The 14740-nt window shown below is 47.4% G+C and overlaps 1 protein-coding gene across 2 annotated transcripts in view; it reads right to left on the bottom strand.

Annotated features, from left to right (window-relative positions):
• The window catches only part of UBE4B (ubiquitination factor E4B), a 2592778-nt gene that overhangs the window by 248112 nt on the left and 2329926 nt on the right, over positions 1-14740 (bottom strand). For both annotated transcript variants that reach the window (XM_044063145.1, XM_044063144.1), the window contains one exon: positions 8076-8267. In XM_044063145.1, the coding sequence (XP_043919080.1) occupies positions 8076-8267 (192 nt within the window). The remainder of the gene's footprint in view (positions 1-8075; positions 8268-14740) is intronic.

Raw genomic sequence — 14740 nt, 5'->3', positions numbered from 1 at the left:
CATTCGGAACTTCTCCTTGGGAACTGCCAGGTTCAAGAGAGAAAGGTCTAAAATTGGTCTTAGATCCCCCGTCTTTTTTGGCACTAAAAAGAACCTGGAGTAGAACCCTGATCCGATCTGGTCTGGGGGGACGGGCTGGATGGCTCTTTTCTTTAGCAGATGGCCAATTTCTGCCAAAGCGGCCTCCCGTTGACCGGGTGGAACGTCCGGGAGGGATTTCAATTTTGGCAAGTGACGAAATGGGATACGGTATCCTCTGGATATGATCTGGAGAACCCAGCGGTCTGATGTTATGGACTCCCATGCCGCTAGGTGCTCCAGAGTGGAGCAGCCGGGCAACCCCTCAGGGTTGCTGCGCGGGCCGTTCAGAGAAGGGTTCTCTGGACCCGAAGTTCCTGGGAGCCCCTCTGCCTCTAGGGCGGCGTCCTCCCTGTCCTCCTCTGCCACGGAAGGACTGGTTGTCCGGAGCAGGCTGGGATTGCTGCGACTTCCGGAATCACATCTTCTTCTGACCCTTTTGGTTCCTAGAATAGGGCCTCTGGGGTGCAGAGAAGCGGATTCCGATGGCAGACAGCGTCTTCCCGTCCTTCTCGCTCTGGGTCAAAGTGTCGCGAACAGTCTTGCCAAAGAGGGCAGAACCATCGAAGGGGGCGTTCGCAAATGACGCTTTGAAGGGCTCTGAGAAATCGCAATGACGGAGCCAGGCCTGGCGTCTAGTAACTAGACCTGCCCCTGCGGCTCTAGCGCCTTCCGTAGCATGGGAGAGTAGCCGCATAGAGGTATTGGTAACGGACCTGAGAGTGGCCATGCGTGTGGAGTGCAGCACTTTGTCCTCCTCCGACATGGACTCTGGGGGAGATGCAGCGTATTCTTTAATAAGATCGCGCTGCATCCTAATCACATGTGCCAGGTAGTTCAGCGCCCTTACCGAGAAGGTCGCTGAACTGAACATCCGCTTCCCCAAGCGGTCCATCATCCGAGACTCTTTGCTCGGGGGATGGACTGAGGGACTCTCCTGAGCAAGTTCCCTCTTGGTGGCCGCCGCCGTCAACATGGCATCTACCGGAGGCCCCTTACTCCAATGGGCAAGGTCAGCCGGGGGACTGAGGATCCGGTCGGGCCTTTTAGGGATTGGCTCCACGGTGTCCGGTTCCTTCCACGCCCTGGTGGTAATGAGGTCCACCAGGGGGTCGGCAGGAGGGGACACCCAAGAGGTAGACGGGCTCGCTTCAAATGCCTCCAAGAACACGGACTCGTCCGAGGAAGACTTGGGGGCAGACCACCCCCCCCCCCTTATGCGGAGCATTTCCATGATGTCTCCAAATGAGACATCCTCGGGGGGTGACCGTGGGGAGCCTTCCCCTTCCTCCAAATCCGTGTCTTCCGTGAGAGACTCGGGGGAGTCAATGTGCCTCCTTTTGCACGTATGTTTGCGAGGAACATCCTCTGGGGGGCTGTCAGAGGACTCCTCGCAAACAGTAACCTGTTCCAGGGGAACAGCTTGGGGCACAGGAGCGGGCTGTCCCAATGGCCGGATGGTGGAAGCCTGACCCAGTGCAGAGGGAGCGCGGGACGGAGCCGAAACAAGTGCCGGGGGTCCGGAGACCCTCAACAGGGCCCTCTCCACTACATCAAAAGCCGAAGGGGAGCCGACCTGGACCAAAGGATCCGACAATCGGCTCCCCCTCGGATCCGAGGAGTGGATCGGAGCCGGCGCCGAAGCGGTCGGACCCGAAGGGACAGTGCGCTCCAGCACAGACGGCGCCGAAGGAGCACTGATCCCCCCGGATCCGAAGCTCGGATCCAGGCCCCGAGAGGTCGGATCCGATGCACTCGAGGGCAGGGTCGGATCCGAAGTACCAAGTACTATCGGCGCCGACCCACCCCGGCTCGGCTGCTCGGCTCCAACTGCTCGAACCCGGGTAGCGGGTCGGAGAAGGAGCAATTGGCTTGAAAAGGGTGAGCCCCCAGAGGGGGGGGAGGCAAGAGCACTCCCATCTGCATCTGGGCCTGGATGAACCTTCTCATCATCCGGTCCAGATCAGCGTCCGACAGGCTGTAAGTTGATCTCGACGAGGCTACCAAGGTAGGCCTTGAGTGCCTCCTCGATAGCCTCGACGGAGATCGGGTCTCCTCCTCCTCAGGTCCCGGTGAAAAACACGCTGGAGACCGGAGCCGAGGAGGGGGAGAGCCAGCAGACAAGGAAGCCGGGGGAGAAGCCCGCTTGGCTGGTGGGGCCAAAACGGAGGTCTCGGCCTGCCGCTTATGGTGCTTCTCCCTCCGGTCCGTCTTCCTAGCTTCCCTCTCCTCCGAACCACTAAAGGGAGGTTGAGTCCCAGGAGGAGGAGGGGGAGCCGGAGAGGGGACAACCGTGGTAACGGTTACCCCCGAAGGAGCGGAGGCCGGAGCCGAGTCCGGCGGCAAGAGACCCGCCAAAACAAGCTTGGACCTCCGCTCCTTCAAAGCCCTGGGGTTGAACCCTGCACAAATGGAACATCCAGATGTGAGGTGTTCAACCCCCAGGCATCTAACACACCGAGTGTGGCCATCAGCTGGGGAAAGCTTATGGCCACACTCGGAGCACTTAGAAAAAATAGCTTTGGGCTGCTCAGACATCCCAAAAGCAACCAAATAATGTTACTAGAACTAATAAAAGTAAAGTAACAAAAACCACTCACAGGCCCAAACACACACTACGCTACCAGCGAGGGGAGGGATATTAAAATTAAGTTTTAACACTAAAAAAGTAATAATATAATAGGGAAACCTACACTTTCACACAACTTTAACAAAAAGTTTTAAATTTAAGCACTTTAGATACAAGAAATATCACTTAGCTGGAGAGCTGGAAAAACACAATCTGGTCACCATGCACGGCAAACGAGACCTGAGGTCATGAGGGTAGAGCAGGGCATTATGGGTGAGGGGAGGAGCTGAGAGCTTGGATCCATAGCTGGTAAACCATGCCGGTTCGGATCCGATATCGGATCCATAACCCACAGGTTGCAGACAAATGAATCTCCTACTTCAGATCTTGTTTTTGTGCCTCTGCCCATTGAGTGTAAGGCAGGTCTGGCATACCATTTGCCCTTGGCAGGGTGTGAAAGTGGAACCTGTAGCCCTGAGACACTACGTTTAAGACCAATTTGTCCTGGGTGATCATGTGCCAATTTTGTGAAAAAAGTGCTAGTTTTCCCCCTAAGGGGGCTGCCAAAAGATAAGTGCTTGGTTCTGGCAGAGGAAAGTCATTGGGACTGTTTCCTGTATGGCTGTGATTTGTCTTCTCCGCTTTTAGAGGTAGGAGCACCACATTGTTTAGGCCTGTATGAGCCTTGGGGCTGGGATCTGCCTCTAGGGCATCTGTATCTGCCTCTTTGTGGCCTGTCTGAAACTGGAAAGGACAAATTCTTTGTAGGCCAGTTCCTGCTAAATCTGGGTGGCTGTACTTGTAAGAAATCCTTAACTGTCTGCATAGATTTTGCTTTGTCCTCCATTTTCTTCAACACCTCTTCTGCTTTAACACCAAACAAAATATCATGCTGTAATGGAGCATCTAATAATTTTGCTTTAACATGATCAGGCAGATTCTGTTCCTTTAACCAAGCATGTCGCCTAATGACAGAACCCGTAACAGCGGCCCTGCAAGAGGACTCCAGAGAATCAAAACCACATTGCAAAGTATGCTTTCCCACTTGTTCAGTTGCATGCAATAAATCCTGCATTTCTTTGTTTTCTGCACATTCAGAATTTGCTAACATTTTCTGTTTAAGCAGTGACGATAAGTATTGCTGATATTTAAGCATATGAAATTGACAATTTAAAGCCCTCACAGCCAAGGTAGCAGAAGTGTAAACCTTTTTCCCCCATCTGTCCAGGGCCCTTGAATCCCTATCAGAGGGGACAGGGTTTTTTGCAGTGGAAGCATTGACCCCTTTGGGACCCTGAGAAATAGTTTCTGGGTCAGCAGCAGGGTTTTTATAAAGAAATTTATGTGAGTCTGGAACCCTGTAGTATCTGTCTGGCTTAACAGGTGCAGGGGGTAAAGAGTCTGGGGACAGGCCGGACTCTGAAAATACATCATCTACAATGTCTAAAACAGGAGGAATAGCAAGAGGCCTGTGCTGAGGTAGTAAAAGAAAATCTCTAAGCCTTTTCTTAGATTCTGAGTAGTCCTGGCTCTCCCAGTGGAAGTGCTCCCTCATGGTATGCAGGGTTTCCCCAAAAGAAAAATCCTCAGGCAGGGAGGCTGAAGGGATAGATTCTTCAGCATCGGAATCCTCATAGGGAGGGAGGGAGGGAGTATTCTTGGTCAGAAGAGGAACCAGAGGAAAATGAAACCTGATCTGAAGATTCATATTCTGTCTCTTCTCAGGAGGGGGGTGGGAACCCCTGATCAAAGTAATTAGGTCTTCGGCCATTTTGAGCATCTGTTTTTTAGGCATGGAGGCCTGTCCATGGGCTTGCTGTACTTGTTTCTTTGTCTTTAGTGGTGCTTTAGTTTTTGCCTTTGGAGTTGTAGTCGGTTTTATATATAACTGTGTAGGCCTAAAAACACCCTCAGAAGCCGATGCCTGCTCAGCGGCTCTGGACCCATCTGAGGGAATATTTTCTAAGTGTCCAATACCTTGAGTTTCCAGAGGACTAGTCTGCTCCACGTGGGAGTCGGAAGCGGCCTGCGGCTCTGCGGTAGCAGGTGTCAGGGGCTGCGAAAGCGCCTCACTGAGAACCGGTGACTGGCTTAGAAGAAGCCTCGTGGTCAGTTTTGGACCTCGGATGCCTGTCCTTTTCCTTTTCCTTGTGTTTCTTGTGAATTGCGGTAGTCGGATGGCTATCCGACATCTTGTAATTAAATCTTCAGCCAAAGTAATGAAAAGCAAGATTGTACCAACGCTTAATAGTGCGTTGGTTAAATCTTGCACAAAATCTACAATTAGCTGTATCGTGATCAGGGCCAAGGCAGGGAATACAATAAGAATGGACGTCCTTATGAGGTATTTGCTTCCCACAAGAAATACAATTATTAACTTTTTCTGACATCGGTCTGGAGCAAGAAAAAAGTTTCCCTAACGGGGTACTTAGCTTTAAATGAAAAGACTTCGGATCTGAAATTTGAACACGAAAATCTCAGAGGAGTCGGCCGACCGGCACTTGCGAACTGCTTCTGCTTCGGGCACCACGCGGCAAGAACGACTGAAGAAAACAGTGTCGGCTGCATCTTTTTTACCCCTGGCGCACTGACATCAGGGAAGAGGTGACAGCAACCGACGCCGGACCAAGACTTTGGAATTCAGGCCGACTGCGGGTAGCCTGCCAGCAGGATAACCCAAGAGTAATGACTGCAACAGTGAAACACGATGAACATCCCTCTCCACCACGTTGAATGCCGAAAGCATACCTCCTTAGCACCAAACAAGGAGGAAGCTCTCCCTGGGTCCGCCGTGAGGATTGGGGCCGTGGCAGGAGTAGACGGATTTCCTAAGGAATGGCTGGGATCCGACAAAGTCAGAGACGAAGACACCTCAATCCCCACGGATCCGACTCCCCGTCCTCGGCCCCGAGAGTTGCTTGGATCTGAACTGGTCTGATCCGAGGAACTCAAGGTAATCGCCAGCATCGAGGTTGGAGGAACTGTCGGCGCCGAACCCCCAGCTCCAAGGATCCTCAGATCCATAACCTCGAAACCGCAGGCCAGATCGAGGAAGGAGAAATTGGATGAAAGAAGGGCATGGAGGTCCCCCCTCCAGAGGGAGAGGGGCCTGGCAAGACTCCCATTTGGATCTGAGTCTGAATAAATCTCCTCATCATCCTGTCTATATCCAACTCCGATAGACTCCGAGTCGAGCATGAAGAGGCAACCAACTCGGATCTGGCTGGTCGTTGCGATGACCTAGATGAAGGCCTAGGATCCAAAGGCTCTGTTGGCTCCGGGGAGAACCTCGGGGAGTGGAGCCGAGGAGATGTAGGTCTAGACACTTTAGAAGGTGGGCTAGGGAAGGGCTCCCACTCTGGAGACCACTTGCGGGGCCTATCTCCTCTCTTATCTCTGTCCTTATTCCTCTTGTCCTTTCCTTCAGCCTCCTCGTCAACAGGTCTAGTGGGAGGGTGAGTCCCAGCTTGGGGGGGGGGGTTTGAGCAACTGCTGGAGGAGCCGAGGCCGATGAATCCAGAGAGGAAACGGGAAGAAGGCCCTTTGCAACCAGTTTGGCCTTCTGTTCTTTTAAGGCCCTGGGGTTAAATCCGGCGCACACGCTGCAATGAACAGAAAGATGAGGAACACCCAGGCAAATAACACACAGAGTGTGGCCATCGGCCGGTGAAATCTTATGGCCACACACTGTGCATTTTTTAAAAGTAGGCTTTGGCTGATCAGCCATACTACTAACACACACAACCAACCTACTTAAAACCAACACTCTAACACACACACCTAAAGGGTAGGGAAGGTTTTACTATACTACTTTACCACAAACTTTTTTTTTTGTATAAAACCGATGAACAGCAAAAAGGGAGAGGTAAAGGGAACTAAACGATCACACACACTCACTAGAAAGAGCAAAAATGTTTAACCAAAGTCACTTACTAACACCCAACACTTGGAGCTAGAGAGATCATGATGCTGATGCACAAAGCGGCAAATGAGATCTGAGGGAAGGTAGGAGATGGTGATGGGTTATGGGTAAGGGGGAGGAGCTTGGAGCTCGGAGAAGATGCTTGAAAAGTTGCCGGCTCGGATCCGATATGGATCCGAATACCCACAGGTTGCAGATAAAATGAAGTTAACTACTTCAGATCTGTCTTTTTATCAATAAAATGATGGGAATGTTATCCCCCCTACATGGATCTAAAATCCTGGTGATATGCCTACCACCACCTGATTCCTTCTAGTGATGGACAGCAGGTTCCTGAGGTCATCATACTGTAGGATATTTTTTCTTATATCCTAACTATCCTTCAGTCCCACACCACTACTCTCAGCATGAAATATACTCAAATGCACAAGTGTTTCTGCATGCCACGAGCTATGGAAATTCACTTGTTTCTTATTTCTTTTGGCCTTAGATGTTAGCCCTTTGGGCTTCTGGAAAGGGTCAGGAAAGCACTCTAGGAACAATTTACTCTTTCCCTCCAGTAAAAAAAAAAAAAAGGGTCAGGCAGTCAACAGATGCTTGTTCCTTCCCCCAGTTTGGTTCTCCAGTAACAGGTTGTTAACTGAACTTAAGTAACTGGAGGTGCAAGAAGACATCCTGCACACATCACTGAGCTGCCTCAGCTTCTAACATCTGGTCTGCAGTAACTCAATAAACTTATCCCTCTGAATCACACACCCATGTCAATACACCCACTCTTTGGTAAACTCTGAGTGGCAGTAAAGTGACATGATTTAATGTAATGAACAGAAATGCTTACAAATTGCACTAACTTTAGCACATCTTTTCTTTACTTACCTTATTTGATACCTTTGATACTTTGGTGACATTAGTCATGGCTGAAAAAGATCTTTTAGATAACATAAGTGGTTACTTACTAATTAAAAAATTAATTAAGTACGCCTAGTTGTGCAAAGGGATAGAACTCCTTCTGTGATCCAAATGAATGCAGTTTAAGTAGTAGCCTGGCACTGGAGAAGCCAGGGAGGGAAGGACAGGAGTGAAGGGGCAGAGCATGCTCACTTCTCCTACTGGGTAGGGAAGGTAGCAGGCTTTCAGGGAGCAAATAGGGAAGTGTGATTTGTCCAGACTATACCAGGGAAACCACTTCCCTTGCTTGAGGGAAGGGGGCAAAGATATTTAAAGGCAATGTCCATTGTGGAAGTAAAGGCTTATCAGCACATTACATTTTCTACTTTGGGTCCATGAGCCAGGCATCTCTGTCTCATATATTTACAGCTTAAGCAGAAAACTCTCAAACTAACCCTAGTAGCAGTCTGCATGAGGACTCCTGCCAGCTGACACTTGCCCTGGTGAAGGGGAAGAAATGACTGAAAGGCCTTGAGGGGTCTGATGGTTGTCAGGCAGAGGGAGCAAAGAGATTAAAAAAAAATAATTTATATGATATGACAGAATATGTTTACATACCTGATCATCTGCAATAGCCTTAGCAAAACGAGGACAATCTAAATGAAGATAAATATCAGTCAGCTGATCCAGCAGCTTCTTTGGCTCAAAACCGTATTTTTCTGGATTTTCCACCTTCAGATCACGACACTTAGGACCACATAACTGCTGAAGATTAAAGTTGAGCATGGCAGCTAACCGTGGTCCTAGCTCCTTAAAATAAAGAAATGCATGTGTGTCAATACTGTCCAAAAGTGACAGAGGCAAAAGTTCTCAAGTATTTTGTTCTCTGATAGTAAATGAAACATGCTCTCAAATATTAACAATTTAAAATATTCAACCAACCTCAAAAACAACAAGAAGCAAACAATAAGGCTTTTACTAACTTCAAAGAACATAAGGTGATCCTATTAAGTTCGCCCCTTTTCTTCATTCCTCTTACTTTTTGCCACATTGCTCCCATAACGGGCTCACTAAATCACCTCAAAGTTCCAATAATTTAACAGACCAAAAAGGATTAGCTAGATCTAAGTTCCTAGTGTGACACCACATTCTAGCAGCATCTCATTTAGCAGGCTAGTACTCTGTGAAGTCTTCCTACCAAAAAGAGGATTACTCTTCAGAAGGGACAGAAAGTTAAGAAATTGGTAAATTTTTTAATAGACAATACCACAAATAAATATTACTGAAAACTTTCAAAAAAACATGAACTTTGCACTTTTTCTCACTGTTGTTCAACGTTGGAATTGGCATGCATAAGTCATGGTAGAGGGAGGGATCCTTTGCGGTTTGCAGAAATTGATTTCCAGCAATACTGCTGCTGGTATTGTCAATTGCAAAAACTTACCTTTGATGGATCATCATGGACCCCTCTTCAAAAGGCTTTTTATTCATCAGTACTAAGAAGGATCACCCTGTTAATGCATCCAAACATTACTGTAGGCACTGTGACAAAAGAAGGATCCTCGCTTTCCTCAGTACTTGTTTTCTAATTTTAGTACTGAGGGCCATGATCAAAGGAGTCCTGCAAAAATAAGTAGTTCAGTCCCTAGCGTTTTTTAAGTGGTAGTTAAAGTAGGTCTTGGCATTTCTGAAGGACAAACAAGGTGTAGTCTTGCACACCCGGATGCTCTTGAAAGATATGGTGTGCAGTGAGTGCCTATATAACCAACCTCTTCTAAATGGTATTCTCATTTGGTTGACATTTACTCTATGAAAAACTTCAAATCATTACATTATTAAATGGGGGAAGGAGAACATACCAGCTTGACCTTGCCAAACCCTGTTACAGTTTCGGACGTACAGCTACATTGCAGTCTTTTGAATATTGAGTTGGGAGGGTGGCCTAGTGGTTAAGGTGTTTGCCTTACAAACACAAGGTGCATGGTTTGAGTCTCACATGGGATACTTGGCTAGGCTTGCAAGGGCAATTAGCCTAGTACTAATCTATGAATGAATCTATGAAATATACAATCTTTGGATCCTGCATTTGCACAGATCTCAATCAAGCAGCAGAAGCTACCACACCTTTACTGAAGTAATCTTACAAGACCAAGAAGGAGCCTGCTGCCCTTCCTGCAGCAAAATGTACAGTTGTGTACCTTCCATAAATGTAGATGTTCGAGTGTATTCACTGTTGCAGTCATTACTCTTGGGTTACCCTGCTGGCAGGCTACCCACAGTCGGCCTGAATTCCAAAGTCTTGGTCCGGAGTTGGTTGCTGTCACTTCTTCCCTGACGTCAGTGTGCCAGGGGTATAAAAGATGCAGCCGACACCATTTACTTCAGTTTTTCTTGCCCCAGATGTCAGGTGCCCCCAAAAGGGTAGGCTAAATAAATTATGCCAATAAACATGCATGCACTAAAGTAAACATTTCCTTCATCTACAAGCAAATACACCACATAGGTTGTATAGAATAGAGAAGTACAGATAAGACCCAGCAAAAGAAAGGGGGATGGTGGGAGGGTAACCTGGACTGCAACAGTGAATACACTCGAACATCTACATTTATGGTAGGTACACAACTGTAATATGTTCGTGTTTCACTGTTGCAGTCATTACTCTTGGATTGAATCCCAAAGCTGAGGATGGGCTAAATAGGATTAGGAGAGGCTATGAGGCCCTGCAGAACTGCAGTGGCAAAGCCTTCTCTGGATTTAGAGTAGAGAGGTAAGTGGTAATGCTTTGTAAAAGTGTGCACTGAACTCCAAGTTGCAGCCTCTAAGATGTCTTTGGTTGGTACTCCTCTGAGGAAGGCTGTTGAAGTGGCTGCTGCTCTGGTTGAATGTGGCCTAATGCCCTTAGGCACTGATTTGCCATGCTGTGAGTAGCAGAAACGAATGCAATGGCCTATCCATTTTGAAATAGTCTGTTTTGAGATAGCCTTTCCTTGTGATCCATGCAGCATATGCCACTAAAAGTTGCTCAGTCTTTCTGAAAGCTTTAGTTCTGTCCAAGTAGAAGCGTAGCTATCTGTGCATCTCCAAAGAATGCAGAAGTCTCTCACCCTTGTTCTGTGGGTTAGGATAAAAAGGTAGGCAAGTGAATGGTTTGGTTAAGGGCCACACTGGACACCACCTTAGGCATGAATGTCAGGTTCGTCCTCAGAGAAACCCTGTCTGGATGGAAAATGATAAAAGGTTCCACAGCCATGAGTGCCTGTAACTCAGAGACTCATCTTGCAGAGGTTATTGCTAGGAGGAGAGCCGTTTTCCAGGATAAATATTTTATATCAGCTGTTGAGGCTGGCTCAAAAGGAGGCAGTGTTGAGTTTTTCCAAGACATAATTGAGGTCCCATGCAGGTATTGGTGCTCTACATGGAGGTCTTATGTTTTTGGCCCCTCTGAGGTACTGCTTTATTAAAGGATGAGAAAAGATAGGTGGTTCTGTATTGTAATGGGCTGAAATGGCTGAGGCATGAATCTTAATTGATGAAAAGGATAGGCCTTTGTCCAGCATCTCAGTTAAGTATTGTAAAATCTGAGGAATATTTGGTACAAACGTATCAATTCCTTGTGCCTGGTTCCAAGCACAGAATCTCTTCCATTTTTCTGCATAAGATTTTCTGGTACTGGGCCTCCTGGCCTCCAAAATAACATCCATCACAGCTTTGGAGAGAGGAGTGTTCTGAATGGCTACATTATCTGCCATGCTGCCAGATTTAAGGTCCTGAGTTGGCTGTGCACGATCTGACTGTTTTGTTGGGTCAGTAAGTGAGAAATTTGAGGCAATGTAAAGGCTGGACCTTGAGACAAGGTTTTTAGGATTGGATACCAGTGCTGGCGTGGCCAGTCTGGGGCAATCAGTATCATTTTTGGCTTCTCTTGTCTGACCTTTAGGAGTACCTTGGGGAGGAGAGGCAGTGGGGGAAAGGCATATACTGTTAGGTTTTTCCAGCTGAAGGATAAGACATCCAATTTCCATGCTTGCTTGTTGTAAGTCCTTGTGCAGAATCTCTGTAGTTGGCAGTTGTGAGGGGAGGCCAATAGATCTATGTCTGGGCATCCCCATTTCCTTGTTATCATGCTGAAGACTTGTGGATCCAGTTTCCACTCTTGGGATCCATGAGGTTTTTGCTTAGTTCGTCTGCCAGAGTATTTATTTTTCCTGGCAGGAATTTTGCTTGCAGGTGAACTTGATAAGTCAATGCTGTGTCCCACAAAGTCATGGCTTGTCTGCAGAGGGGGTAGGAACGTGTGCCTCCCTGCTTGTTTACATACCACATGACTGTAGTATTGTCCGTCTTTATCAGTAGTTGTCCTGGATGAAGTAGATTCTTGAAAGCTGTCAGGGCATTCTGAACAGCTAGCATCTCTTTTTGACTGATATGAAGATGCATCTGGCTTGCGGGCCATGTGCCCTGAACACAGTTTCCTGCCATGTGGGCCCCCAGGCATAATCTGATGCATCCGTTGTTAGTGTCTGCCTGGCTGTTGATAAAGTGAATGGCTGTCCCTTGTTGTGGTGACAGGCCTGTGCCCACCATCGAAATTCCTGTTGCAGGCAGGGAATGAGGGTAATTAAATGTCCAAACACTTTTTAGATACCATTGTAGTTTCCTCATATGCAGTCTGGCATATGGAATTTGCAGGATGCCATGAAGTCCAATGCCTGCAGAATTTTTCTTGCAGATAACTGGGTCTTTGTTGCCAACATTTTGAAGTAAGAAGTCAGTTGCCTTGGTTTGTCTGGCGTGAGATAAGCCATCTGGGCAGTTGTATTTAAGCTTGCACCCAGGAATATTACCTCTTGAGAGGGTACTAGTTTTGATTTCTTTTTGTTTACTGTGTACCCTAGGCAAATTAGTAATCATTTTACAAACGCCAGATGCTTTAGTAGAATGTCCTTGTTCTCTGCTTGAATAAGGCAGTCATCCAAGTAAGGATATATTTGAATTCCTCTTTGTCTGCAAAATGCAATTACTGGTGACAGGCATTTTGTGATGACCCTGGGCACAGTAGATAAGCCAAAGGGCAGTGCAGAGAATTGGTAGTGCATTGAGCCAGCTATGAATCTGAGGTATCTTCTGCAAGATTGTCTGATTGGGACATGCAGGTATGCCTCTTTTAGGTCCAAAGTTACAAGCCAAGCCTTCTTGCCCAGCATGGGCAGCAACTGCTGCAGAGTCAACATTTGAATTTTGGAATGTCCAGAAATGTGTTTAGAATAGACAGGTCCAGTATTGGTCTCCAGGCTTTGTCCTTTCTGGGTACCAAGAAAAGTCTTGAGTAAAATCCTTGTCCCTGCTTTTGCTGTGGTACTCGCTGAATGGCCATGTCCATGAGGGATGAAACTTGCTTTTGTGCCTCTGCCCATTAATTGTGTGGCAGGTCTGGCATACCTTTTGCCCTTGGCAGAGTGTGAAAGTGGAACCTGTAGCCCTGAGACACTATGTTCAAGACCCATTTCTCCTGAGTGATCATGTGCCAATTATGTGAAAAAAGTGCTAGCTTTCCCCCTAAGGGGGATGCCAAAAGATAAGTGCTTGGTTCTGGCAGAGGAAAGTCATTGGGACTGTTTCCTGTATGGCTGTGATTTGTCTTCTCCATTTTTGGAGGTAGATGCACCCCATTGTGTAGGCCTGTATGAGCCTTGGGGCTGGCATCTACCTCTGGGGCATCTGTATCTGCCTCTTTGTGGCCTGACACTGGAAAGAACCAATTCTTTGTATGCCAGTTCCTGCTAAATCTGCGTGGCTGCACCTGTAAGAAATCCTTAACTGTCTGCATAGATTTCGCTTTGTCCTCCATTTTCTTCAACACCAAACAAAGTATCATGCTGTAATGGAGCATCTAATAATTTTGCTTTAACATGATCAGGCAGATTCTGTTCCTTTAACCAAGCATGTCGCCTAATGACAGAACCCGTAACAGCGGCCCTGCAAGAGGCCTCCAGAGAATCGAAACCACATTGCAAAGTATGCTTTCCCACTTGTTCAGTTGCATGCAATAAATCCTGCATTTCCTTGTTTTCTGCACATTCAGAATTTGTTAACAGTTTCTGTTTAAGCAGTGACAATAAGTATTGCTGATATTTAAGCATATGAAATTGACAATTTAAAGCCCTCACAGCCAAGGTAGCAGAAGTGTAAACCTTTTTCCCCCATCTGTCCAGTGCCCTTGAATCCCTATCAGAGGGGATAGGGTTTTTTGCAGTGGAAGCCTTGACCCCTTTGGGACCCTGAGAAATAGTTTCTGGGTTAGCAGAAGGGTTTTTATAAAGAAAATTATGTGAATCTGGAACCCTGTAGTATCTACAATGTCTAAAACAGGAGGGATAGCAAGAGGCCTGTGCTGAGGTAGTAAAAGAAAATCTCTAAGCCTTTTCTTAGATTCTGAGTAGTCTTGACTCTCCCAGTGGAAGTGCTCCCTCATGGTATGCAGGGTTTCCCCAAAAGAATAATCCTCAGGAGGGGAGGCTGAAGGGATAGATTCTTCAGCATCTGAATCCTCATAGGGAGGGAGAGAGTACTTTTGGTCAGAAGAGGAGTCAGAGGAAATGGAAACCTGATCTGAAGATTCGTATTCTGTCTCTTGCCTAGGCCTCTTCTCAGGAGGGGGATGGGAACCCCTGATCAAAGTAATTAGGTCTTCGGCCATTTTGAGCATCTGTTTTTTAGGCATGGAAGCCTGTCCATGGGCTTGCTGCACTTGTTTCTTTGTCTTTAGTGGTGCTTTAGTCTTTGCCTTTGACGCTGTAGTCGGTTTTATGTATAACTGTGTAGGCCTGAAAACACCCTCAGAAGCCGATGCCTGCCAGGCGGCTCCGGACCCATCTGAGGGAATATTTTCCAACTGTCCAATACCTTGAGTTTCCAGAGGTCTAGTCTGCTCCGCGTGGGAGTCGGAAGCGGCCTGCGGCTCTGAGGTAGCGGGCGTCAGGGGTTGCGAAGGTGCCTCACTGAGAACCGGCGACTGGCTTAGAAGAAGCCTCGTCAGTTTTGGACCTCGGATGCCTGTCCTTTTCCTTGCGTTTCTTGTGAATTGCGGTAGTCGGATGGCTATCCGACTACATCATGTAATTAAATCTTCGGCCAAAGTAATGAAATGCAAAATCGTACCGACGCTTAATAGTGCGTTGCTTAAATCTAGCACAAAATCTGCAGTTAGCTATGTCGTGATCAGGGCCTAGGCAAGGAATACAATAAGAATGGAAGTCCTTATGAGGTATTTGCTTCCCACAACA

Source organism: Protopterus annectens, chromosome 2.part1, assembly GCF_019279795.1.
Source record: "Protopterus annectens isolate FY-2018-M chromosome 2.part1, PAN1.0, whole genome shotgun sequence".
Taxonomy (NCBI): Eukaryota; Metazoa; Chordata; order Ceratodontiformes; family Protopteridae; genus Protopterus; species Protopterus annectens.
Note: the sequence above shows the minus strand (reverse complement) of the source record. Positions and strands in the feature narration are given on the sequence as shown.